Here is a 26,334-nt window from a genome sequence, read left to right on the forward strand (position 1 = left end):
CTCCACATGGAGCTGCTGGGTGACCTTGGGCTAGTCACACTTCTCTGAAGTCTCTCAGCCTCACTCACCTCACAGAGTGTTTGTTGTGGGGGAGGGAGGAAAAGGAGATCGTTAGCCACTTCGAGACTCCTTAGGGTAGTGATAAAGCGGGATATCAAATCCAAACTACTACTCCTCCTCCTCTTCTTCTTCTTCTCTGGAGGGAGACAAGTTCCCTTTCCCTGAGCTACACACTGACAGAGGCAGCTCTTCAGGGTTTTGGACATTGTTATGGGCTGCCTGGATGCAGGAGAGAGGCACCAGCTGAGGAACTCCCTAGAGAACCCCCAGGGGAAGAAGGCTGAGAGCCGGGGGATTGGTGGTGGGATGACGATGAGTGGTCCAAGGGAAAAGACTGGGGAGAGGTGTTTTGGAAGCTAGAAGGGCAACAGGGTTTAGTGAGCAGGAAGAGTCTGTGGCAGAAAGCAGTTCAGACTTTGAGACTGAAGTGGAGGCTGGAGAGAAGAGTGGGGTCAAGAGGTGGATGAAGAACCCAGGGAGTCTCCTGCTGCTGCTGCAACCTCCTCCCTTCCCCACTAGTCTGAGAAGGTGCAGAGAAATGAAAAGGGCAGAACAGAGATTAGTTGTGCAGTTTGAGACTGTATGAGGAAAACCCGGGAGAGTAGTAGCCTTAGAGAGGGGTGGAGAGGACCTTCATTCTTTGCAACCGTGTCATTGGGGCAATACCTGCTGGGAAGGGTTACTGAGACTACTAGGCCTGAGCTGTATTTTGGTTTACTTGAATAGAGTTAACATCACCGGCATCAGTGACTTTTTACTTTAGTGCTGACCTAGTGCTGACCTGGATCTCACTCGAGCTTTGCTAGCCCTACCTGGATTGAACCCGTGGTCCCCTGCAAGCGAAACCCATGCTCTGCCCAAATGCCTCGAACCACCCCTGCACAGATCCCCTGTGCAACCCCTGCATGGAAAAGCACATTTTCAAAGACACACGCGCGCACACACATAAAGCAGCCAAGCATCTTCCAATGTAGCCTGTTGAATTTTTGTTTATTTGCCTTTTTTCATGGGGAAAAACTGAAATAAATAACATTGGGGGGGGGGCGAAACAAAACAACAAAACAACCAGGAAAGGTTTTACTTATTACCAAAGTATTTCTTCCTTCCTTTTCTCCCCCTCTCTTCTTTGTGCGCATGTGTATAAGCTTTTTCCACGGCTGCTTTGGTTTTCCCAACGGCAGCTCCGGCCGGCTGCCAACGCTGCGATGGAGGGGGGTTCTACTGCATACTGGGAATGTAGAGAAGAGGTACTGAGTTTGAAGAGGTCAAGGTATAAGGCTGCTGATCAACAGAGAAAGAGAGAGCGAGCGCATTAGAGTCTTCCTCCTCACCTCTTGGGCTCCCTCAATGCACGGTCACAGTGGAAGGTCAGTTGACTTCTGGGTCCTCCGCCGAGAAACATTTGGTGACCAGCTGCCCCTTTTAAGTCTGATGGTAGGCTATTGCAGTGCGTTCTCTCTCTTGATAAAAGAAGGCGTTTCGGCTTTTATTGGTAAAGGAAACGGAAGGAGGGACCTCTTGAAGAACAAGGGGAGCATTTTGCTACAAAGTAGGTGGGACTTGCAAAAAAATAATAAATGTCCCCCCCACACACAGAAAGGCCTGCCCTGGAACACCAGGCTGAAAAGCTCTGGAGGAGGATGTCTCTCAATAAAGGGCACTTGAGAGAATGGCAGGTGGATGTGATCTCTATCTCTTGCCCACGCTTGGGCCAGAGCAGAGTTATCGTATGGTCTAGAAACCTGGCAGGGCGTCATTCCCCCCCAAGCAGGAACCAGGTAGGCACATGAGGAATACAGGTGGATATCCAGGTCACATCTGCAGTCTGGAGTGGTGCGCCGCAGATGTGCCCCCTTGCCCACAGCTCTTTCAACACCCTCGAGGTTTGGAGCGAGTAGAAATAACTCTCCCAAGCCCAGCATACCTCCCTAAGGTCCTCCTTAATTTACTTCTTCCAGCGTTTGGAAAAGTCCAGACAAAACAACCCTTTGATGTGGCACATTGGTGTTGTATAAAAGGTGATGCAGTATTGGCTAGCAGGAGACATCAGATCGGATGATGCTTTCCACTGGCCCTGCGTGATCGACGGGGGCCGGTGCAAGCAATCCCCTTTTGATGCTCTCTTCACTCACAGGAGCGGTCCTCCCCATATGGGAACTGGCGGATCTCCGCTCCCTGTAAAGGTTATTATTTCAGACCTCCACAGACCATGGAGGATGACGCAGCTGAGATCTGAGGTCTTGATGAAAACAAGGAGTTAAGGAGCTGGCAGGTTTAGCGTACCAGCAAAACGATGAACAAAGCCACATTTCAATGACACTCGCTATAGAATCCCGGGCATAATTTTGTACGATGGTTTAATTCATTGGCTGTTAGTTGCCCTGAGCTTCCAGACTGGAGGAAGGGCAGGTTATAAGGATCTTGGACAAAATAAATAAAACTATTGAGTTCCACGAGTGGAGTTGGGAAAAAAGCATGTGCTCCGTTTTTATCACTGTTGTTCACAACAAGCAGGCAACTTCTGTGAGTGAAGAAATAACAAAAGGGCGACATGTGAACTGTTCCCCGCCCCGCCCCCTTTTGTTTTCCCGGGTTCATAGTTCTGGTTCTGAGAAATGGAAAGGCAACAGTACAATAAACCTTTGGAGCCCAGGTCAATTCTTGTCAAATTTGAGCCTAAAACTATTTTCGTTTTTTGAAAGGAAAAAAAAAAGTCTCAAAGAACATGACCCCGTGATTCTAGTCTATAGATGTGTCTTCTATTATCTCGTGCCTTACTACTGATCCAAGTATTTATGCTATTGATCCATAAGTCCATATGCATTTTCATTCTGATAACTGCCATGGCTCAACGTGAAGCATTCCAGCAAAATGGATATCCAGCTATTGCTACAGCACATATAAAAAAGTTGATCCGTTTGGAAAACCAGCGACGATATGCGTTCGGGTTTTTAAAGATTATTATTCTTAAGTACATAAAACTTAGCAAAACAAAAATTGCAATGTTCCCTGTTTTTTTGGGTGGGGGGGTGCTGATAAGACAGTATACATTTCTTGGTAATGCGGCATTTTGACTATAGGTGCCAAAATAAATATTCTCAGCTACTTGTTGATGATTCCCAGTTAGGAATTATTCTGTTTGGTGTGCGTTTTTTAAAATTATTTTATCAAAATGGCAGAACCTCTTGTGAATCATGGGGATTTTTTGGAGTCCCTAGATGACTATAGTGATGATGCAGCCACTAGTTATAAGAGAAAACGGGTAAACACAACTACCCCTCAATCCAGGGAATGCGATCCACAGTAGAAATAGGTTTCCCTGGATGTGAATCTATCACATGGCAGGTGCGGAAAAGGCCGCTGCGGAGTCGACAGGAGGGGGGTGGACAGGTGGACGACAGGCATCACTCGGCAAGATGCCGATCCATGCAGGTGAGCCATATGCTACTCCTCAGAGGCCCCGGCAAAAAAATCAGCTTAGCTTGGAGAGCTAAACAGTGTCTTTGCCGTCACAGCCTTCTGCTGGTCCTGCCATCTCCTGGATCGAGGGTGTTAATTGTGCATGTTTTCTTTGTGTTCCTTGAGAGTCGGTGTGGGTACGATTCCTGCCCCCACCCCCGAATTGCATGCCTTGAGCTAGTTAAGATTTTTCCATCTCCCGGCAGGCCAGAGAAATAATCTTAACAGCAGCAAGAACTGTGAGAGAATGGCTTAAAAGTTCAAAACATTGATTCTTCCCCCCACCCCCCACTCCATGCTGAATGTTTTAATGAATTCCTGCAAAGAAGAAAATGATTAAAGGGGGTGGGGGGAATCCCAATAAGAAGCATCTGACAGGGGAACTGGTGGTGCTATTAATGTGCATTCAAAGAGAGCATTCGGCATTAAGGGGATGCTGCAATTTGTTTCTTCCTCTCTAATCTTGCACATTAATAACAGGCTCAAAACGCCTCCCAGCACTTGGTAATTACTGTATATTGTTCAGAGCTTTGGGGGGGGGGGGCTTTCGTACTTCAGGCCTTGAAATACCCTCTAAAGTCAGGCGCACACTTACTGAGGAGTAAACAGCACTGAGCCCAGTGGCACTTACTTCTGGGCAAACATGCGCAGGATCTTAACAGCACACCTACAGCACTGAGCTTCGCCTAAATCTCACTCCCAATCTTTCTGGAGCATTGCATGATGGGAATATATCCCAGGATGCAGTTCTCCAGGTTTTTGGTACTCAATATCATGAGAGAAAGAGGTGGGTGGTTTTTTTGCAAAGTGTGTGTATGATGGAGTCTCTACGGCAGGGCTGAGAAGTAGTTGATTCAACCTGGCACTAACCCCTGCCTTGAAGTGTGCCGAGTAATTCAACCTTGACATGATTTTTGTTGCTCATTGCTCGAAAAGAAACTCTAAGGGAGGCCTTCTGTATAAGCAAGGCCCTGCCTCCCCAAGTCGTTTTGTTTGCTTAGTAACAGTCTCTTCAGCCATTGTGCATTCCAGCATCTAGTGGACACGATCCACATGAAGGAGATGTAGAATCTCTTTTTATCTGCTTACGATTTTCTTGAGGCTGCGGGGCAGAGGGAGGGTTTCGTTTTTGGTCACACCACAGTGCTAATCGTAGACGACTCTTCCGACTTCTTCTGCTTGCTGGGCAAGGACTTGAGATATTCTAGGTGCCGGCGGGCGTCTTCTTGGTTCTGCCGGACGTAGTAGATCAAGTACGAGATCACCATGGCGAACCAGCCGAACATGGTGACCAGCATGGCGATGTCTGTGGTCTTCTTGTAGATGTTGCAAAAGTCTATGTCCCCCACCAGTTGCAGAAAGGGCTTGCCGATGTGCTCCTTCCGGGCTGAGGCATCGCAGATGATCCCGTCGGAGGTGCCGGCCACCAGCTCCACCCTCTCGACAAGCTGCTGGAGGGTGCAGTCGCAAAGCCAAGGGTTGCTGGAGAGGTTGGCTTTGGCTTTCAGCGCACTGAAGACATCCTTGTTGACAGACACCAGCTTGTTTGAGGACAGGTCCAGAGCGTGCAGGCTTTCTGACAATCCCCGGAAGGCCCCGACCTCCACGCGGCTGATGGCGTTGTGCGACAAGTCGAGTTCCACCAGAAGGGGCAGGTTCTGAAAGGCGTCGTTAGGCAGGAAAGAAATGTGGTTGTAATCCAGGTACAATTTGTTGGTGTCGTTGGGGATATCCCTCGGGATAACGGTGAGCTGGGCCTTGCTGCAGCGGAAGGTTTTGAAGCCGTCCTCGGTAGAAGGGTAGCAGCCCTTGGGGAAGGTGGTGGCGGAGTGGAAGCAAAAGGCTATCAGGACAAAACTCTGGAGGAGCAGCCACATGGCAACCGAGTGGTAGAGGAGCCAGTCCAAAAAAGGCATGGCGGGGCATCTGGGGAGCCACGGTGAAGCCGCTCGGTCATCAGTCGCTTGGTGGGCGTCCTTTGCCTCTGGGGGAGCCTCCGAGGCTGCGGCTCGGGGATCACTAACTGAAAAGACAGAGCAAGGGCAACACTGGAGCTGAGGCAACGTTTCGTCATCACAATGAAACACCACCACCACCAAAATCCGTTCTGGAAGTCCGTTCAACTTCCAAAACATTTGGAAACCCAAACACAGCTTCTGATTGGCTGCAGGAAGATCCTGCAGCCAATCAGAAGCCACGGAAGCCTCGTTGGACGTTAGGGTTCCAAAGAACGTTCGCAAACCGGAACACTCACTTCTGGGTTTGCGGCATTCGGGAGCCAAAACGTCCGAGTACCAAGGCGTTTGGGATCCAAGGTACAACTACATGTAGTCCTGGGTTTTTTGACATGGGTGCCCACCAGCGTTACAGTATATGAAAACGGCAGAGTTTGCCCCAAATGAGCAAGCTGTGGCCCTCCAGATATTCACAGAATTGTAGAGTTGGAAGAGACCCCAGGGGTCATCTAGTCCAAACCCCTGCTGGACTCCAACTCCCATCAGCCCCAGCCAGCATGGCCCATGGTCAGAGATGATGGGAGCTGTAGTCTAACGGTATTTGGAATTCGTTTTTATCAACACTGTATAAAGGTTAAGATTGGGTGAACTGCAATAATAATCATGCGATGTTTATAAGGTTTTTTGTTTTGTTTTTTTACATGGGTGTTATTTTATTTTTCTTCTTCTCTAGTCTTATTTTACCCAGTGATCTTATAATTATATACCGTATTTTTCTGTGTATAAGACGCCCCCATATATAAGTCCTCTTTTGGGGGACTCCAAATTAAGAAAACACCCCTCAGCACTACCCGTGTATAAGACGAGCCCCAATTTTAAACCTTATTTTTTGGTTTAAAAAAAAAAACCCTAGTCTTATACACAGAAAAATACAATTTTTCAATATTTTTGAAATATTCAATATTCTTATTTTTCAATAAAGTGTTTACACACACACACACACACACACACACACACACACACACACAGGTGTATCTCCACTGAAGACAAGATATCATAGTCAATACCAGTCCTGAAGGAAACCTGAGAGCTACAATTCTGGAAGCAAGGCTAAAGATCTGAAGCTACCAGAGCACCTTCACTGAACTGCAGTTCTCATAGGACATGGCAAGAGACTGCTGGGCCAGAACAATGATCCACCTAGTGCTGCATCTTGTTCTCTCGGTGACCAACCAAATGCCTGTGGGAAGCCCACCAACAGGAACCTGAGTGCAAGAACACTCTCCTGTCCTGTGGTTTCCAGCAACACACTGCCTCCAGCCAAGGAGGAAGAGCATAGCTATTGTGTCTAGCAGCCATTGGAGAGCCTTGTCCTCCGTCACACTTGATGACCACCACTGCCTTCGGTGGGAGCAAATTCCACGGCTTAACTACGCATGGTGTGAAGTACTTTTTTGCCCCCAACGTGCATCATTTTACCTCAGAAGGGTAAATAGAGGACTCTCCTCTGACCGCCCCTTCAAACAGAGTATTGTCTTCTGAGAGGTAGGACACATGGCCACCTTCAAAGGTGAAATTAGAGGACAGCTTCTGCTGAAGATCTCAAGGCACGGGCAGGCTGGGAGGGGAGGTGTTCCCGCAGGGTCCCACACCATTTAGGGCTTTAAAGGCCAGCACTTTAAACTGGGCACAGAACTGAATAGGAAGTCCGCCATATTGAGGCCAGAGATCTTTAGAGCACTCCCTGCTCCGGCGCATCAATTGTAGGCTTGTGTCACTTTCTCATTTCCTCACCTAGTCATCTGAGCCACTGTTTCTGGATCATCAACAGAGAGGGCACTGCTTGTCATCTGCTAAGTGGTGGAATCTGACACTCTGGTGTGGAATTTAGCCTCCCTGATCTTGCAAGAGACTTGCATTCAAATACACTTGTGTTCAATAAACATATTTTCCTTTTTTTAAAAAAAAAGCACACATAGGCACAATTCATTGCTACTTGAACTTCCTTTTGTGATTAAGATCCTTGCATTTCTTTTAAAAAAATGTTGGGGGTGTGCCAAGTTCTCAGGTCCAATTTCAATGTGGCACTGTTCATGCAGGGGTTTAAAAAAAAACAAAACTTGTCTGAAGTCTCATGTGTCTAGGTGTTACATTTAAACTGGGTCACACCTGAACTTATAAGGAGCATAAGCACAACAGTGGCGTGGACCATGGAGTTGTGTTATAAATAATGGGCTTAAAGGGTGGTACTTTATACAATGTGCCCCATGAGCAGCAATTGTGTTATTAAAAAAAAAAATCCAGTACAGAGCTGCCCACGATAACTAGAAAATGACCAGAAGCAGTCCTGGAAGGAGAAAGCTGTTTTGGAGAAGAGAGGATATCTTCCCACTCCCTCAGCTGGGCAAGAGATCATCAAGGTGTCTGTGTCAGAAATAATAATAATGATAACAACAACAACAATAATTTATTTATACCCCACCCATCTGGCTGGGTTTCCCCAGCCACTCTGGGCGGCTCCCAACAGAATATTAAAAACACAATAAAACATCAAACATTAAAAACTTCCCTAAACTGGCCTGCCTTCAGACATCTTCTAAAAGTCCAATAGTTGTTTATTTCCTCGACGTCTGATGGGAGGGCGTTCCACAGGGCGGGCACCACTACTGAGTAGGCCCTCTGCCTGGTTCCCTGTAGCCTCACTTCTCACAGTGAGGGAACTACCAGAAGGCCCTCGGAGCTGGACCTCACTGTCTGGGCAGAACGATGTAGATGGAGATGCTCCTTCAGGTATACTGGGCCAAGGCCGTTTAGGGCTTTAAAGGTCAGCACCAACACTCTGAATTGTGCTCAGAAATGTACAGGAAGCCAATGTAGATCTTTGAGGACCGGTGTTATGTGGTCTTGGCAGCCGTTCCCAGTCACCAGTCTAGCTGCCGCATTCTGTTTTTCAGAGAATGGTAGACAGACAGGGGCTACGTACACACAACGTACATTGAAAGTTGAGTTGCCTCAGAAAGCATGTTGGGTTACAGGCTGTTCCCCTGGTGGCCCTGAGGTGAGCGCAGTGGACTTTGGAGAATTAAAGCTATACCTCTACCCATGTCTGACCTGTCTATTTGTAAGGAAATGCAAATACTACAAATACCATAAACTCCCTGTAACCTTTTGCTGGAGGTAACTGGTGAACCCAGGTGATTGCTTTGTCCCCAAAACTTCTCACCAGCCAGCTAAGGCGAGCACGACAACATTGCTGTGAGACTGGGGGTCTCGGCAGGGCCAGGAGGACTACCTAAAGCTAGTCAGATCTGCTGGCCAGGCTCCAGACAGACAGGCGTCTCCTTCTATTAAGGGAAGCTGCATTTTAATGCGTCTCCATAAGAACTAACAGTCAGACAACTGCTTCCTGATATAGTGCCACTCTGGATGGTTCTGTATATGAAAAACCAATTAGAGAACGGGTCAGACTTCCCCTTCCCAAATAGGATTAAAATGTAATCCAGGAGTGTAAAGAAAGACTGCCGTCTGAGTGAGACTAAAGAGGGGAAAGAAATATAGAGCTGAGTTTGGGCTCTGTGAGCAGAGGCAGATTTGGGGCACTGCAACCAGTTTCTCCGCACAGGGTGCCTCCTTCCCAAAGCCTGGCAGCTCGCTTAGCGGTGCAAGGGCTAGGCCATATCAAATTTTGACCTTGCACAAGGCCTTACCAAGATCTTCCCCTGCTGTTAAAAGGTAAAGGTACCCCTGACCGTTAGGTCCAGTCGCAGACAACTCTGGGGTTGCCCGCTCATCTCGCTCTATAGGCCGAGGGAGCCAGTGTTTGTCCGCAGACAGCTTCCAGGTCACGTGGACAGCATGACTAAGCCGCTTCTGGCAAACCAGAGCAGCACACGGAAACTCCGTTTTACCTACCGCCGAAGTGGTACCGATTTATCTACTTGCACTTGACGTGCTTTTGAACTGCTAGGTTGGCAGGAGCTGGGACCAAACAACAGGAGCTCACCCCATCACAGGGATTCGAACTGCCGACCTTCCGATCGGCAAGCCCCGGGCTCTGTGGTTTAGACCACAGAACCACCTGCGTTCCTTTTTCCCCTGCTGTTAGCTAACAGCATTTGGGGATAGTGGCTGCATCTCTGTGGAAACCTGCTGTGGGAGCCACATACTTTGACCGTGTTTGGCATGGCCTCCACCTACATCTGCAGGCATGTATATAAAATGAAATACAGTCGTACCTTGGATCCCAAATGCCTTGCGAGTCGAACCTTTTGGCTCCCAAACACCATAAACCTGGAAGTGAGTGTTCTGGTTTGCGGACGTTCTTTGGAACCTGAACGTCCAGCACGGGTTCCGATTGGCTTCCTGCAGAACCCTCCTGCAGCCAATCAGAACCCGCACCTTGGTTTCTGAACATTTTGGAAGTCAAATGGACTTCCGGAATGGATTCCATTCAACTTCCAAGGTACGACTGCATTACAAAGCCCCAATAAGCCTACAGTGACTGCCTCCTAAAGGGAACCAAACCTGGTCAGCACTGCTGGACACTCCCACTGCTAGGAGAAATGGGAATGTCCACAATAATATCTACAAGGAACCCCTTCTAATCCCAGCAGATGACCTGAGATTGCCCGCTCAATGAAAGAGCTGTCTGCTCCTTTCGGCTATGAGAAATTGGGGGCAAATAATTTCTAGCCACCTCTCAGATAGAAGGCCATAGGCAGGACTGGCACTGAGGCAGACTATATTGGGAACAAGGGTGGGAGGAGACCAGGAGACCTCTTTTTGTCAAGAGGCTGCTGTAGAGGCAGCATCGGGAGAGCTACTGAGGAGGTGCATACCCTTCAACATTTCTCTGATGCAAATAGGGACATCCTATTCCATACCCTCCAACATTTCTTCAGTTAAAATATGGGCATCCAGGTGGCAGGTCTGGCTTCCAAGGAGTGTGCCACAGCTATTGCTATTACCGTGGCGGTGGCAGCAGCAGCAGCAGGCAATGTGTTCCTCAGAGGCCAGATCTGCTGCCCCTGTGGATCCTCCTGCCTGAGGCAGCTGCCTCACCTTGCCTCATGTGTGGGCTGGCGCTGACCCCGTAGGTCACAGGCAAACAGCACCCTGAACTCAATGTCCTTTGGTGCCAGCCAAGTCACTACAAAAGCATGCCAGTGTCAGCCGCCAGCAGTGTGCCCACGTGGTGTCAGCAAGCTGAGGTCACCCACGTGAAGTTCTGCAATAATGTTCTCCACCCAGTGTTGTCATTTAAAAATAGACTGCAACTGGGAAGGGAAAGACGTCGGGGAGGAGGGGACTAGCCGAGAAAGGAAACCTACTAGGAGAAGGCTTCAGACATGCTGGCATCAGATAAGCCCTTTTGTGCCCACATGTCAACATCAGCTTTCACCCTGCAATGATTATGCAATGGCTTGGCACCATGCTCAGGGTGGAAACGTCGCAAGGGATATCTGATGTGGAGTTGCTTCCATACTCATCTCACATAACTACCGGGACCCAAATGGAAGTGCTTCAGAATGGGTACAGCAGCCAAGTTGCAGCTGGACAACAAGCTTGCACCCTCCCTTAATGTATACAATGCTCCACATCAAGGGAGTTGTTCCTGTCTGCCTCAAGGGGGCAGTAGTGAGCCCAGTCGTAGAGAAGTCAAATTTGACCAAGAAGCCATTTGACCATGGACAACTATGGTCCGGTCTCTAAGAAGCCTCTCAACTTTCAAGGAGTTTGGGATGATACTGATGGCTTGGGTCCTTTCCAGTCTGTGTTCTGTCCCTTGACTACCCTGGTGGATGGCATATGCCGGAGAATGTATCAAGGCAGTTAGACCTCTCGGATTTCTCTGTAGCTCTCAGTACCATTGACCATAGTATCTCTAAGGTTACCAGATGTCCCCGTTTCCTGGGGACAGTCCCCGGATTTACAAATCAGTCCCCATACAAAATCCATTGAAGTTGAAAAGTGTCCCCGGATTCATTGAAAAAAATCTGGTAACCTTATTCTAGGTCGGGATTAGGGTTAAAAGGTACTTTATTATAGTAATTCAGGTTCTTCATGGATGGCCGCTCCCAGAAGACGGTGTTGGGGAATGTTTGTTCCACGCTATGGCCATTGGCCTGTGGGCTTCCAGAGTGGCTTGATGTTCTACAGCTACATGAGACGGCCAGGAGAAGTCACCTGCAGGTTTGGACTGCAGTGTCAACAGCATGGCTAAGGTGGCCTCAAGGTGGAATGGTATCGCACTGCAAATTCTGCCTAGCACCTCCTGCACTCCACTTTAAGATTGTTATAAGCTACATATTTTGGGCTTCCAACACCATGCCTACATTTTACTTTCTCTCCATGTATCCACCCCACCCCACCCCATGCACTGTTTTGCTTAATAAGCAACCTGAAGAAAAGTTCTGGAGAACTTGCTCTGTGATGGCTAGTAGCCATTGGCAGCTGTCTCCTCCATGAATTTGTCTGATCTTTTAAAGCCATCTAAACTGGTGGCTGTTACTACCTTTTGTGGGAGGGAATGCCATACTTTGCACTGTGTGAAAAAGAAGTATTTTTTTTTTTTTGTCTTCCAGCATTCAGCTTCATTGGGTGGCCCTAAGTTCTAGCACTATGAGGGAGAAAAACTTGTCTCTGTCCATTTTCTCCACATAATTTTACTCTTATCATATCGCCTCTTATCTCCCTTTTCTCTAAAAGCATTGTTTCCCAAACTTGGGTCTCCAGCTGTTTTCGGACCACAATTCCCATCACCCCTGACCACTGGTCTTGCTAGCTAGGGGTGATGGGAGTTGTAGTCCAAAAAACCAGCTGGAGACCCAAGTTTGGGAAACATTGCTCTAAATTAAAGAACCCCTAGATGTTGTAACCTTTCCAAGGCTTTGACAGGCATTGTCTCAGATATTTCTGTGCTGTATTTTGCATTCATGGAGGTTAAAAGTATGTGGGGTTGCTCTTTTTTTAAAAAAAAAACAAGAGGGAAAGGAAGAAAATTATTATACTTAGGAAACAATTTCTCTCTCTCCCAATAGAACATGGCGTTCTTGCTGTGATCAAAACTCTGCTATCAGTGGAAGGATCGTCTTTCCAAATCTAGGATCAATAGGGCTTCTGCCTATTTCAAAAAGCCAATTATGCCTGGTGGGTTTTCTGAAAACGGTCCTCCAGCTCTGAGGAGCTATAAAAGGTCTTGAGCCTGTGTGTTTTATGAAGGTAATTTGGTCCGGATTTCCATGAAACGAGCCAAGCAAAGATGTTTGGGTCTTTCCCTCCCTTTCAAGCAAATGGGTCTTTTGCCAGGAAGGCAATCCCATTAAATGGTGAAAGGGATTCACTGAGTGTTTCCAGGCTCTGCAAATGACGAGTTGCTTTCCCCAAGAGAGAGAAGAGGGTTGGGAAAGCCCTGCTGGCAACAGATCGGCCAATTAAAGATTCAAAAGTACTGAGTTGCACTGCTTTGGAACAGAACGAGGAATGAAGTCACAAGGATGCAGCCTCAGCCATTAAGGTGGGTTTCTGTCTAGGAAATGGTACCAGTCTCCAGATATACAGCCTTGCCTATACCTGCAGGCAAGACTTGTAGGCAAGGTTTCAGATCAACATCCCACTGATCAAAATCAGGACACTCCCCCCCCCCCTCCTGAGCTCTCTTGAGCAATTGTTTGTTCATTTTTTCGGTACAGTGCTTTGGTGCGAGCCAGCCGACTTGCACCAGAGAGCCGAACCAAAAAAAACCCTGGACATTCTGGGATCCAGTACAGAAGCCAAGGTGGTCTTCTGTAATTCCAGGGTGTCCTGCTTAAATTGGGACTCTAGAGTGGCATGGGATCAGCCCATTCTCAAAATAGAAAACGAAGGCTTGTAAGGAACCTCCTCATCTGATGGCTTGTGATGAGTCAGAGGTCACATTGTACTTCAATGCTAGCAGAACAGTGTCATCCATTGCCCCTGAGGGCAGTAGGCTAGCTAATGGCACTGGGATATGGCCATGTAGCACGCATAGGCCTGAGCCCACAAAGCCTTGCTACTGTTCCCTGCCCCCCAGGTTCTGCTGCCTTCCTCTGCCTAGCGATAGGGCCGGCCCTGAACTAGAAGGCCTTCTCCACTGGGGCAACTGCACACATGGAATCTCTCTGCCAGGCAGGCTTACCTGGTGCCAAATTTGATATCCTTTTGACAACAGGTAAATAATTGTGCATTCAGCCAGACTTCCTAGCACAACTCCCAAGATTATTTCAATCTTGATGGTTTCTAGCAGTGCATCTGTTGTTCTAAAATAATCACTTTACTCGGGTTTTACTATTCTGCATGATCTCAGTCTTTGCTCCAGACTGTTGCGAGTTGTCACTCTTGAGAGTTGTCGCCTTAAATTAATGGACAAATATATGTTTAGAATGAACAAATAATTAACTGTACTGAAAAGTTCAGAACTTCCATCTTGGAAGTTAATTACAGCACGACCTTATGTATGTGTACTTAGGAGTTAAGTCCCATTGAATTAAATGGGGCTTACTCCCAGGTAAAGCTGGTGTAGGATGGCAGCTTTGACTACTGAATGAGCACCGTTGGTAACTTAGGTTATATCTACACCGTGTGTTTAAAGCACACGGCTGCCTCACACATAATCCTGGGAACTGTAGCCTTTCAAGGGTGTTGGGAATCGTAGCTCTGTGAGGGGTCAACTACAGTTCCCGGGATTCTTTGCGGAAGACCCTCTGCTATACGGTGTAGATGTAGCCTTAAATAATAGGATGCCTAAGGTCACCATGGAGTGTCCTTTGTATATGGTGTAAACACACACAAATAAACACATTGTACCTGCAAGGTTGGCCCTGCCATTAGGCAGAGTGAGGTAGCTGCCTCAGGCGGCAGCTGCTGGTGGGCAGCAGTATCAGGCCCCACCCCTCCCCATTGTTCCTCCTCTGCACGCTGGAGCCCTCCTCTTCTTGGGAGCCCTGCTGAATCAGACCAAAAGCCCATCTAGTTCAGCACTCTCTTCTCACAGTGGCCAAACAGATGCCTATGGAAAGCCCGCAAGCAAGACTTGAACGCAACAGAACTCTCCTGCGCTGTGGGAAGAAGCACTCTAATTTTGCCTAGCCCTGAATCTTCAGCTTCATTTGGGTTCTGTGTGTGCTGCCAACCAGGCCAGTCATGAACCCCAGACTACCCCATGGCCAGTACTGAAGCAAGATTCAACAACCAGCCGAACCATTTTCTGAACTTGGAATGGGAGGAAGCCATCTTGTCCTTTGCCTCAGGCAGCAAAATAACTTGAGCCACCTCGACAAGCATCATGCAGGAATTGTGACATGCATGTTATTTTCCCAGCGAAGGTATGCAGTCCCAAAAGCCCGTCTAAGGAATGCCTTTATTCCCCCAGGGCACACCAGTATTTACAGGCATCTTACCACTGCAGATTGCACGCCTCTGCCATTTTTTAAAATTAAAGGAAAACCCTAACTTCAGACAACACCTTAACTGTACATTTTGGTTCTCCAGAACGGAACAGTCTTGCCACACACCCCTTTTTTCTGTTTGCTGCTGTGGCTGCTGCCACCACACACTCTCTTAAAGACAGGCATAATCAGCAGCCGTAAAGTCCTGTTCATTTTCCAGAAAAGGGAGAAAGAGGTCTGTTTGCATGTGTGCTTTCAAAGCAAACCTAGAATAATACTATCTTATATGGCTATATGCAACCTGTGAAGGCCCATCCTTGCAAAGTAGCACATTAACAGTGAAGAGGTAATTTTTTATTTTATTTTTTTGGCAGATGAGCGTGGCCAAAATTTGAATCAGAGTTGCACCATGTGATTGTACAAAATCTATCATACTAAGCTGCAATCAAGCTCTGGAGGCAGATAAAAACCACATTTTTCCCCAGGAGGAATTTAGCAATAATTTCAGGGTTGTTCATTTCCTGCTGTTTCCTTGATTTTTAAAGAAAGTGTGTGTGAGAGAGGGGGGGGGATCTTGATGCAGAGCCAGAGGAAATATCTACTACTGTAAGATCTGAAGTAAGATATACGTACTAAGAAACCAGCTAGGAAACTAATTCGTTCTTCGTTTGTTAAGTAGAACTGAAACTTACAGAAGCATGAAAAATGCCATTTCCAAAATTATTCTTGAAAAGGATGCAGAGAGGCTTCAAGTACTAAAATCCACCATGAAAAATGGCATTGTCTAGATCCAGTTGCTGCATAGATTTACATTCAAGATGATCCCGGTGGTTTTTACGCGCAGGCTAAGTTTCTTCCCCAGGACCAACGTCCTTATTTCCTCACCTTTTAAAACTTGTGCTTAAGGAATTGCAACCTCTTGCTTTTTTAATATATATTTTCCATGGTTTTAGATACAGATATACACGATATAATGGTATGAAACGGAGAGCCACGAGAGGGCACCAAATCAGCGGCTTCATACCTAAAGCAAAGGGTCTTTCATTTCTCCCTCTCTCTCTTACACACTCACGCGCATATACACGTACACACACATGCACAACCCACCCAGGCAGAATGGGAGAACCAAGCTTCAGCCGAGTACAGAACAGGATTCTGCGTCGTGCCTGGGAGCCAAAATAAAGTGAGCTGTCGGATGCATGTCTAACCATGCACCTTGGGCAATGCAACCGACCGCCTTACCTGGGAGCCGGGGGGTGGCGGGGCCACCACACACACCCCTTCCCCGCCCCTTCTGAAAACCCAGCTATTATTTTTATAATCACCCCCCAGGCTTTCGGTTTGGAAAAGACCTTTGCAACCGAATTTGCAAGCCCGTTTTAAATTTGCAATCCCCGTGCCTCTCTCCCGCACGAACGCTGAAGCGGAAGAGGTGTAACCAGGCTTCTGCAAGGCTGCAATCTTAACCGCACACACTTTTGCCTGGGAGTAAGCCCCGCTGCACACAACGGGGTTTACTTCTGAGTAAGCATGCATATGGTGCACGTTTGCCTTCTCTCTTAAAAAAAATTAATATATAAAGATTTTGCATGGGAAGGGAAGGGGGGGAATGAAACCAGAGACAACTTTCCACGATGCAGGCAAAGTTGCAGCACACCATCTCTCCCTGCAACTCCGCTCCTCCTCCTCCTCCTCCGCGCGGGTCTCCGGATCTCGCTCCCGCTTCGCCCTTCTCGCCGGAGGAGCCATGGCTGAGCTCTCCCGCCCCGCTTCCCGCGCTCGCCTTCCTCCCGCTTCTAACCCGGGGGGGGGGTGGAGGGCTGGGATCCGGCTCACCTTCCACCGCTCGCCTCCCGCCGCTGGCCGTAGCTGCCCTCCGGAGCCCCGCAGCCCGAGGGGGGAAGCGGGAAAGGCGAGCCGCGGGGGGAGCCGACCGAATCCGCCACGATCCCCTTCCAAGCAACAGGCATTGCGGCTTTCCCCGCTCGGCTCCTCTCCCTTCTCCTCTTGCTCGCTCTCTTTTATCCCGCTAATCCGCAGCAGGCTCCGGAGCTTGCCTCTGAATCCGAAGCAGGAGACGACCCCGACCTCTCTCTCGCCCAAGAGCTCCCATCACGCCGGGGCAGGACGCGTGAAGTTTGCCAGCTTCTTGCCGCCACGCGTGCGAGCCAGGAACGGGCGTGTGAGTGGGCTGGGTGCGCGCGCGGGCGGGCAGGCGCGGGTGCACCTTGGGCACCTAGAGCAGCCTCTGGCTAGCTGGAAAGAAATCGCAGGCAAAAATGAATTAAGGGGGGTGGGAGGGAGGGAAGTCACCGATCAGGGGCTCGATGCCCTCCCTGGCTTTGTAATGTGCGAGTGCGTGCGCCTGCCTGCTCGTTTCCCTGCGCGCCACTGTGCGTTTGAGCCGGCGAGGGCGAGGGTGGGTTTCCCCCCTTCGTCGCTGAGAATGATAGCTCTCCTTTGGGGATTGAAAACCCCGCCTGGAAAGAGGAGTGTGCAGACACACACATACACGCGCAGCGCTCTGTGCAACCTGGAATGTTTGTTGTTTCAAGTTGGGAGGCAAGCAGAGACGCTCCCTGCTAGTTATGCGCTATTTCTTCCCCATCTTCCCGTTTCTACTGATATCCCAAGCGGAGACACAAACCCTACTAAGTTAACAAGCAAAGCGGACCGCTTGGGAAACTCCGTACTGAAAAGGGATCCTGAGACGACGTGGCTTGCGTCTGATTTGCATGCAGAATTCCCCTGGTTCAATGAGCAGCATCTGCCGGTAGGGCTAGGAAAGACCCCCTTCCTGTAACACACACACCCACCCGCGCACAGCTGCTGCCTGCCAGTGTAGACAACACTGAGATAGATGGGCCAGTGGGATAAGGCAGCTCCTGATGTTCCTAAAGCATGCCTTTATTGGGATTGCCCACCATAAATGACCAAACGAATCACAAGTCACCCTTTAGTGATGCAAAGATGCGTTTGAACGTGTGAAGAGAAAAACCAACCAAAATACCAGAAAAGCAGGTGGGGAGGCTGACATTTGGACGCAGGGCCTGAATAGTTGGTCTCTAGGAAGCTCCCCAACTGAGAGTGGGACTCTTGTGGACTCTGGTTAACAGGCGATCACACCCAATTCACCCACAAACCTTCAGTTTTAGGGCCTAACTGCAGTTAACCTCCCCCTCCCCAAATTGCCTTGAAGAGGTATGTGGGAGTGGGATCCAGCAGACAGATCCCAAACCAAAATGAGCACTCGGATCCCCGCAGCATTTAAAAATAGCCGCTTTCTGCAGCTTGCCATTTTGACAGGTCCTGGACTCAGATGGCATATCTTGTTTCCTTGAAGCTACCTTGAAACTAAGTACACCTCTGGGAACCATCTTGGGCTCATCTTCCAGTCTAGCTGGCGGGGGAAGGGGGCCCATCTGAAGCAAGTTGTTTTGGCAGCGGCCGCAGAAACTAATAGGCATCGATCATGGGAGACAAGGTTACAGGACTTGGAGCACAGGGGACGGGGAAAGTCATTTCCCAAACATTACTTTGCTGCAGCAAGTCGTCCCCGTCCCCCAGCATCTTTGCAATATTAGGAATGTGCTCAAGCTAAAAAATAAAATAATCATTTAAACTAACCCCCACTGAGAACATGGCCCAGCTTTTGATGTCTGAAGCATCTTGTGTTCTTTTATATTCTGTTGGAAGCCGCCAGAGTGACTGGAGCAACTCAGTTAGATGGGTGAGGTACAAGTAATTAATAATTTTATTATTTTTATTATTATTACTACTGTCATGTTGTTGTGCTCTGGTGTCAACCAGTATTATAACAGTATTCTGGTGCCTGTACTGGATTCCTGTTCCAGGCTCAAGCGAAACAATTGCTTTCAAGCCCATAGGGAAGGGATAACCCTCTTCTTTGTATGGCCACTTAGGACACTGCTTTGCATCAAACTCACATATACTAATTTATGTTAACAGGGTGGATGCAGATTTAGAAATAATGACTGTGGTATGAACAGGGAAGGCGCTGTTCCCCATGCCTACGTCTGCCCTCAGCCAGCCCCCACTTGCCTGCCTTCTTACTCGCATCCAGTCTAGGGGGGTGGGGTCTGCCAGCTTCTTCCACCTGAGTCCCAGTGTTGCCCTTGTAGAGACTCAGCAAGGAGGAGGATGGGGGGCAGAGCTAGAATTACCTCCACCTCTCATTGGCTCTGGGCTCTGGTTCCACTGAGCATTCTGCTCTGACCATTCTCAGTGGGCAGCGGCCACCGCAAAACGTGAATAGAAATAATAGAATCATAGAACTGTAGAGTTGGAAGGGACCTTGAGGGTCATTCTAGCCCAGGGGTCAGCAAACTTTTTCAGCAGGGGGCCAGTCCACTGTCCGTCAGAGCTTGTGGGGGGGGGCAGACTATATTTGGGGGGGAATGAATGAATTCCTATGCCCCACAAATAACCCAGAGATGCATTTTAAATAAAAGCACAGTTCTGCTCATGTGAAACACTAGGCAGAGGTGCATTTTAAATAAAAGGACACATTCTACTCATGTAAAAACACACTGATTCCCGGACCATCTGTGGGCCGGATTGAGAAGGCAATTGGCCCAGATCCGGCCCCCGGGCCTTAGTTTGCCTACCCATGTTCTAGCCCAACCCCCTGCAACGCAGGAATATATGCAGTTGTTCGAACCTGCAACCTTGGCGTTATCAGCACCACGCTCTAACCAACTGAGCTGTCTGCGAAGCATCTCAACATAGCTGGAGAAGACTGGGGCCACACTGTGACCTGATGTGTTCCTTCTTTGGTTGTCCAGGTTGGGAGCAGTTGATGGGGACCCTCCAAGGTCCCTCCTGTCGGAGTTCTGGACTGGATAGCCTTTGAAACAGAGGATGCCTTCAAAGAGAGGCCCACCCTCTAACTGCCAATCAAATGCAGAATTGTCCTCTAAAGTAGAACATGCCACCATGCTACTGCTTCTATGTACCTGACAAGGAACTTGGGGGAGCATGTGATCATTGAATTGTCAACTTGGAAGGTACCCCAAGGGTCCTCTATTCCAGCTCCCTGCAATGCAGGATCCTGCCCACAGCCAGCCCTGGGGGAGCTCAGACCACCAAGACCCACGGACTCACTGTGCCACTAAAGCAATGTGGAAGCCTGTATGTTTCAAGCCCTAAAAACAGCTTGAGATTGGGCAATCTCCAGGACAGTCTCCTCTTGCATTGAACCTGTCCGCACTCTGCACTCGCCAGGAAACTTTATTCCACCCAGTGAGATGCAGAGGATGAGGATTCGAGACGGAGCCTTTTGTTTTATTTTTAGGAATGCCTGGTCTTTGGAACTCACTGCCAAGGGAGCTTCGAGCAACTGAAAAATTGGTGTCTTACACCAGACAACGTGATATAAAAGATGGAAGAGTCACCCATGCTCATTTGAAAGAGAAGGATCCAGATGTTGTTGTTGTTGTTGTTGTTGTTGTTGTTGTTGTTGTTAGAGATGTACTGAGACTTAGGTGGGAGGAGAGATGCATTTCTGATATTTCTATTTCCCGCCTTGAGAATCCCAGTAGAGGGAAAGGAGAGCAAATATAGCACTCCTGGTTTGACTCCAGTGTTAGCTTTTGCTTCTGTGGCAACTACTTGTGGGCCACCTTTAAGCTCAGTTGTGCTCATGGGCATTAGCAACAGGGCCTTCTCAGTGGTGGCTCCAACCTTATAGCACTGCCTTCCAAGAAAGATATGCATGGCTCCTTCATTTTCATTTTCAAAGAAGCCTTACAATACAGTGGTACCTCAGGTTAAGTACTTAATTCGTTCAGGAGGTCCGTACTTAACCTGAAACTGTTCTTAACCTGAAGCACCAATTTAGCTAATGGGGCCTCCTGCTGCTGCTGCGCCGCCGCCACCGCGTGATTTCTGTTCTCATCCTGAAGCAAAGTTCTTAACCTGAAGCACTATTTCTGGGTTAGCAGAGTTTGTAACCTGAAGCGTATGTAACCTGAAGCATATGTAAACCGAGGTACCACTGTACCATCAGTTTTGCTCAGCGGGAGCATGCATAGGGAACCTATCCAATGGGCTGGACTACAACTCCCATGATCCCTTGGCCATGCCAGCTGTGGCTGATAGTAAGTCCAGCAATAACCTGCTGGAGTTGCTATATATTGAATTTTATTGACCTGGAAACTAGTTGATTTTTGAAGTTTGTTTGTAAACCATAACGTGCATCTGTTACTAAATGCAAGCCTCCTTGGGAAGCCTATAGCATTGAAAGACGGGGTTAAGAAAAAGCTCTAAATCAGGGAAGGCACAAAAGAGAAGCAGCCGCGCAGAATTCAGCACCGTTTCTAGATTGATAGCAAAAGTAACCAAAATGGAAAAGTGGCCGCAAGAGGCTTGGCTATCCAGGTCGGAGACATTTTTATTTGTTTGCAACTTTTTGAGAAGGAAAAAGAGCAACTCCTTCCTCCATACTCCAGAGAGCCATTAATCACTTTTGCACATTCTCAAACAGTAATGGCATATTTAACTTTTAGGGTGGCTGGTGCTGCTTGCGCTACTTCCTTTGGGTTGGTGCCCCCCCCCCACGCTGCTCTGGGAACATGTGGGCAGGTATGTGTTTCTTTTTTTTTTAATGTAAATTTTTATTAGTTTTACAAAAAAAAATTAAAACAATACAAACATATAAAAAGACATACAAACACGTATAGTTTCATGACCTTTTTTTCATAAACCTTGTTTCTCGGACTCCCCCATACCTCCCCTTTCTGCATCCCAATGTCCAAAATTTTCCAGCAACTTCTAAGTTAGTTCTGTCAAACATATGTCTTCTTAATCTTTCCTTCAGTCTAATCTTATATCGCTGTAACCCTTTCTTTCTCAAAACCTCGACATTCTAACATTCATCAAGTTTATAATAGTCCTTAAGATAAATTTTAAATTTCTTCCATTCTTCTTCCGCCGTCTCCTTCCCCTGGTCGCGGATTCTGCCAGTCATCTCAGCCAGTGTCATATAGTCCATCACTTTCATCTGCCATTCTTCCAGAGTGGGTAGATCTTGTGTCTTCCAATACTTTGCGATAAGTATTCTTGCTGCTGTCGTAGCATACATAAAAAAGATTCTATCTTTCTTTGACACCAATTGACCGACAATGCCCAAGAGAAAGGCCTCTGGTTTCTTAGGAAAAGTACATTTAAGTACCTTTTTCATTTCATTATATATCATTTCCCAGAAAGCCTTAATCTTCGGGCACGTCCACCAAAGGTGATAGAAAGTACCTTCAGTTTCTTTACACTTCCAACACGGGCAGGTATGTGTTTCAGCCACAATTTATTTATTCTTCAATATTTATATACCCACACAAGAACAAAGGTTTCTGTGAGTGGTTTAGAAGTAAAAAAATAAAATTTAAAATGAAACAGTAAATTACAATATCAAAAGAAAATCTAATACAAAATAAAACCTGCCACTGAATAAGACCAGAATTTAAAAAGCAGCAGCAGGGCAGGACATCAATACAACAGCTCTGAAAAGTACCAGATAGATAGAGAGAGAGATAGATTGGTTTGTGGGATTAAGCCTGTGGCAAGTAATGTGGCATGGCCCACACTACTGTTGTAGCACATGAGGCAAAAAGGTTTACATGTTACCAGAGCATTGCGGAAGATGGCGCAAGCCACAGTGAAGCGATATGGCAGGCAACCCCAGCCACACAACTGAGGCAATGTGTAGATCGGCCCCCGAAGCAAACCAACTGAAAGCTGAAGGGTGAATAGGACAATGCGAGCCTGTGCAGGTCTACTCGGAGGTAAGTCCCGTTTAAATCCGTGGGGCTTACTCCCAGATAAGTGAGTGCAGGATTGCAACCTGAGGTTTTATAAATCTGTGAGTCATGTGTGGAGAAAATGAGGAGCAAACACACCACTCACCTCAGAAAACCTGCGGACAGCTGTAAAAATTCATAGGCAGTAGAGTTTTTAAGAACACAAGAAACACATAATTGGTTTATAGAACCCATAAATGGCTTTTTAAAAGGATTAAACAGATAGATGATGAGCTTACGGGCAGCTACTAGCCACAAGAGCCAAATTCTCGAGCTCCATTTTCAGAACTGGCAGGCAGTTCGAGGTGCCAGAGACAAGCAACAGGGAATGGCTATTGATTAACACCAGTGTGTGTGTGTGAGAGAGAGAGAGAGAGAGAGAACGCACTTCTGTTGAAAGCCTTCCCTTCAATCTGTCTGAGTGGGAGTCTAGCCAAGAGAGCTCTTCCTGAACCCCAATAACCTGCTGAGGGGCTTCTCTCTGGAAACTGTTCACACACAGAGTAATGCGTTCAAAAGTCTCTGTGTTCAGCAAGGTGCCTCAGACAGCAAAAAGGCATCTAGGCCTGCCCTGGACATAGCCAGCATGAAAGCAGGCCTGAAGGACTGCCTCTCCCCATATAAACCATCCAGGACTGTGTGTTCATTATCTAAGACCCCTTTTTCATGTGCCTCCTCCACGTGAGGTCTGGAGGGTGGCAACATGAGAACAGACCTTTTCTGCAGTGGCCCCCCCGTTTCTGGAACGCTCTCCCCAGGGAGGTTCGCCTGGTGCCTTCATTATATACTTTTAGGAGCCAGGCAAAAATGCTCCTCTTCAACCAGGCCTCTGGCAGATAAATATTCTTTTAAATGGGTCTGTGGTAAGGGTGGTTGTTGTTTTGCCATTTTGTTTTACTTACTTGTTTTTAATCCTGTGTTTTATTCTGTCAACCGCCCCGAGATCTTTTGATGAAGGGCAGTTTATAAATCTAACAAATAAAATAAAATAAATGATGTGCCTGGGCGGCTGGTGTAGCCTAGGGAGAGTCCTGAGGACCAGCCACAGAAGCCTGGAAGGGCACGTTCTGTTTCCCTGCCCCAGGGCCTGAGGTTCTCTACCTTGGCTTCTCTGTGATAAAGGCCATTTGGAGGACTCTAGGGACCAATGCCATCTTTTCTGGCTGGTGCCTTTCACAGTTGCATAACAGACTGGGATTCAATCAATGGGGCTTTCCCCATCGCTCTCCCAAAATAGCGACTACGCCTGTTGGATTTCTGCCTGTTGTGCATACAGGAGACAACCCTGTTTTATGCATCTGGTGTAGACACCAGTCCACAAAAAATCAATGCCAGAATAAAATCTGATGGTCTTTAAGGTGGCACAAGACGTTTCATTACTCTTTGCGTAACAAGCTGGGCATGAACCCAAGGCCTGGCTCTGCCATTAGTACAATGTGAAAAAGCTTACTCTTCTTAGCATCAGTACCTGTTCTGCTCCAATTGGCGATCTGGCCCCCGGAGATTAAGTGGGTTAGTTTTGCATTCACCTGCTGAGAGCATCTGTGCTTTAATTAAGCCTCATGTAGATGCATTGCAGAGACGGATGAGGGCTCTCACCACAAGCAGCCTCTGTTATGGCGCAAGGCATTCCTTCTTAAATTACACTGCCACATTTGTGTAGACAGCAGAATCAAGGCTCTCTCTTCAACTGGCCTCATTACCATACACATTATATATGGGCCCAGCGCTTGTGCAGGGAACACCTGATGCTGTAACATTGTCAACAGTACAACCGGATGGGATGGGAGACCACTGGAGCTCCACATAAACCCTTCTGAGTGTTCCCAAACAAAGGTGGGATACAATAATAATAAACTGTACATATATACATAAGGTCATGCTTCACTAATGGGGAGTCTTTTCCCCTCTCCTGCTTCTAGGTACACATCCCTAAGTATTCACAGGTCTTCTGTTAGCAGAATCAAGGCTCTTGATTAGCTTGATTCGCTTGGCTCCAGCGTGGGAGTCATTTCGGCAGTGTCAGTGGCTTGCCTGCCCCAATCACCAGCAACCCATGCTACACCACTGGCTGTCTTGCATGTTGCGTGTATGGTGATGCAAGGTCTGTGCTGTTTCTGTATTCAGAAGTCTGTTGGCTGTTTCTGTATTCAGAAGTCTGTTGGCTGTTTCTTTCTCTCCCTCCCTCTCTCTCTCTCTCTCTCTCTCTCTCAGTGTGCCATGTGGGTGCCTTTGTGTCAGCACATAGCGGTGGACTGTGGCAGTGTTTTAAGGGGTCTGTGTCTCTGGTTCGCCTGCTGCTTTGGGGTTTTGTGGCAGTGTTTCCCCCTCTTCCTTTCTTGGCTGGCCATGTGCTGGAGACAGTGGCCAAATCTGCCTGTATAATGGTGACCAGGTCCAAGAAATAAGGCGAGCACAGGATTACTCTGGACCAGGGGTCTGCAACCCGCGGCTCCGGAGCCGCATGTGGCTCTTTTACACCTTTGCCGCGGCTCCAGGGCGGATACTAGCGAGGGGAGGAGGCGCATTGTGCGCCCCGACACTCCCCACTGTGGTGGGCACTGTACTGGCTGTGACGTCGCATGGGGGTGGTGCGTGCGTTAGTCACGCACCGTCCCGACGTCACCTTCCCGCCCGCCCGCCCGCCTGCTATATTGTAAGGGGCATGTACGCTGGTCACTGCATTGAAAGAGGGCATGTACGCTGGTCACTGTTTTGAAGGGGAGTGAAGAACACACACACAAAAAAAGTAACTTGTTTATTTCTATGAGGATGAATAATTCTGAGGGGTCAAACAAAGAAATAATAATAAAAAGTGACAAAAAAAGTTATTTTTATAATGACGAGTTTTGCGGCTCCCAGTTTTTTTTTCTTCGGAAACGGGTCCAAGTGGCTCTTTTTGTCTTAAAGGTTGCAGACCCCTGCTCTGGACGTACCTCGCAAAAGTAGCAGAGGAGAGCCGTTTGAAACTTCCCATATTTCTACAGATTGATGGAGCAAGAGGGCAGGGCTGGCCCAAGACATTTCAGCTCCTGAGGCAAACCCCAGTATGGGGAGCTGTGCTTCCCACCAGGGAAGAAGGAATGAGTGAAGACTGACATCGGGAACAAGCAGTGACAGAGTGGGAGTGGAGAGAGAAAGATGAAACAAGGATCTGCTGCCCCGGGGACCCTGCCGCCTGAGGCCATCACCTCACCTGGCCTCATGGGTGGGCAGGAGACATTCCATGGACATTCTGCTGGCTTCCGAGGATGTTTTACACAGGCATTCTATTGATCTTTTGACCAGAATCTCCTCTTTTTTAATTACTGTAATGTGTGCGTGCGTGCACACACATTTTAATTATGGATTAAACTATGGCTTTTAATGGGATTACTTTATTGTGTATTTTAATTATGGATGCTCGTATTTTAATGTCTATAGAACGGGTTTTTGAACTTAGCAAACAATCTTGATCTTATATAAACAAACAAACAACAACAATAAAAATAACCCAGGCATTCTGCGGAATTGTGGGGATTTAAAAAGGCGATGACTGGTGACGTGCAAATATAGAAGGGGCTTTCTATAAAGCACTGAGCCTTAAATCTGGAGCTGGTCCTGAACTGAACCTCATCCTGTGGTACCCCTCTGCAAAGA

At 47.8% G+C, this 26,334-nt stretch overlaps 1 protein-coding gene and 1 long non-coding RNA gene across 3 annotated transcripts; one reads left to right on the forward strand and one right to left on the reverse strand.

Annotated features, from left to right (window-relative positions):
• Positions 1–1,033: 1,033 nt before the first annotated feature.
• Positions 1,034–18,588, reverse strand: LRRC3C (leucine rich repeat containing 3C). Of its 2 annotated transcripts, none has more exons than XM_083471053.1 (2): positions 16,718–18,588; positions 1,034–5,542 (listed from the first exon to the last, which is right to left on the reverse strand). In XM_083471053.1, the coding sequence occupies exon 2, from the start codon at positions 5,433–5,435 to the stop codon at positions 4,653–4,655; it is 783 nt and encodes a 260-aa protein (XP_083327179.1). In that variant the 5' UTR covers positions 5,436–5,542; positions 16,718–18,588; the 3' UTR covers positions 1,034–4,652. The 2 variants fall into 2 exon arrangements, with proteins under 2 accessions (XP_083327179.1, XP_083327180.1); XM_083471054.1 differs by lacking the exon at positions 16,718–18,588 and adding an exon at positions 9,710–9,781.
• A 1,794-nt stretch (positions 18,589–20,382) lies between these two features.
• LOC310691315 lies at positions 20,383–22,279 on the forward strand. The gene is made up of 2 exons (XR_014518460.1): positions 20,383–21,484; positions 22,183–22,279. It is a non-coding gene; the product is annotated as an uncharacterized lncRNA (long non-coding RNA).
• The last annotated feature ends 4,055 nt before the right edge of the window (positions 22,280–26,334 follow it).

The sequence above is a fragment of the Podarcis liolepis genome (assembly GCF_965112155.1).
Source record: "Podarcis liolepis genome assembly, chromosome: 13".
NCBI lineage: Eukaryota > Metazoa > Chordata > Lepidosauria > Squamata > Lacertidae > Podarcis > Podarcis liolepis.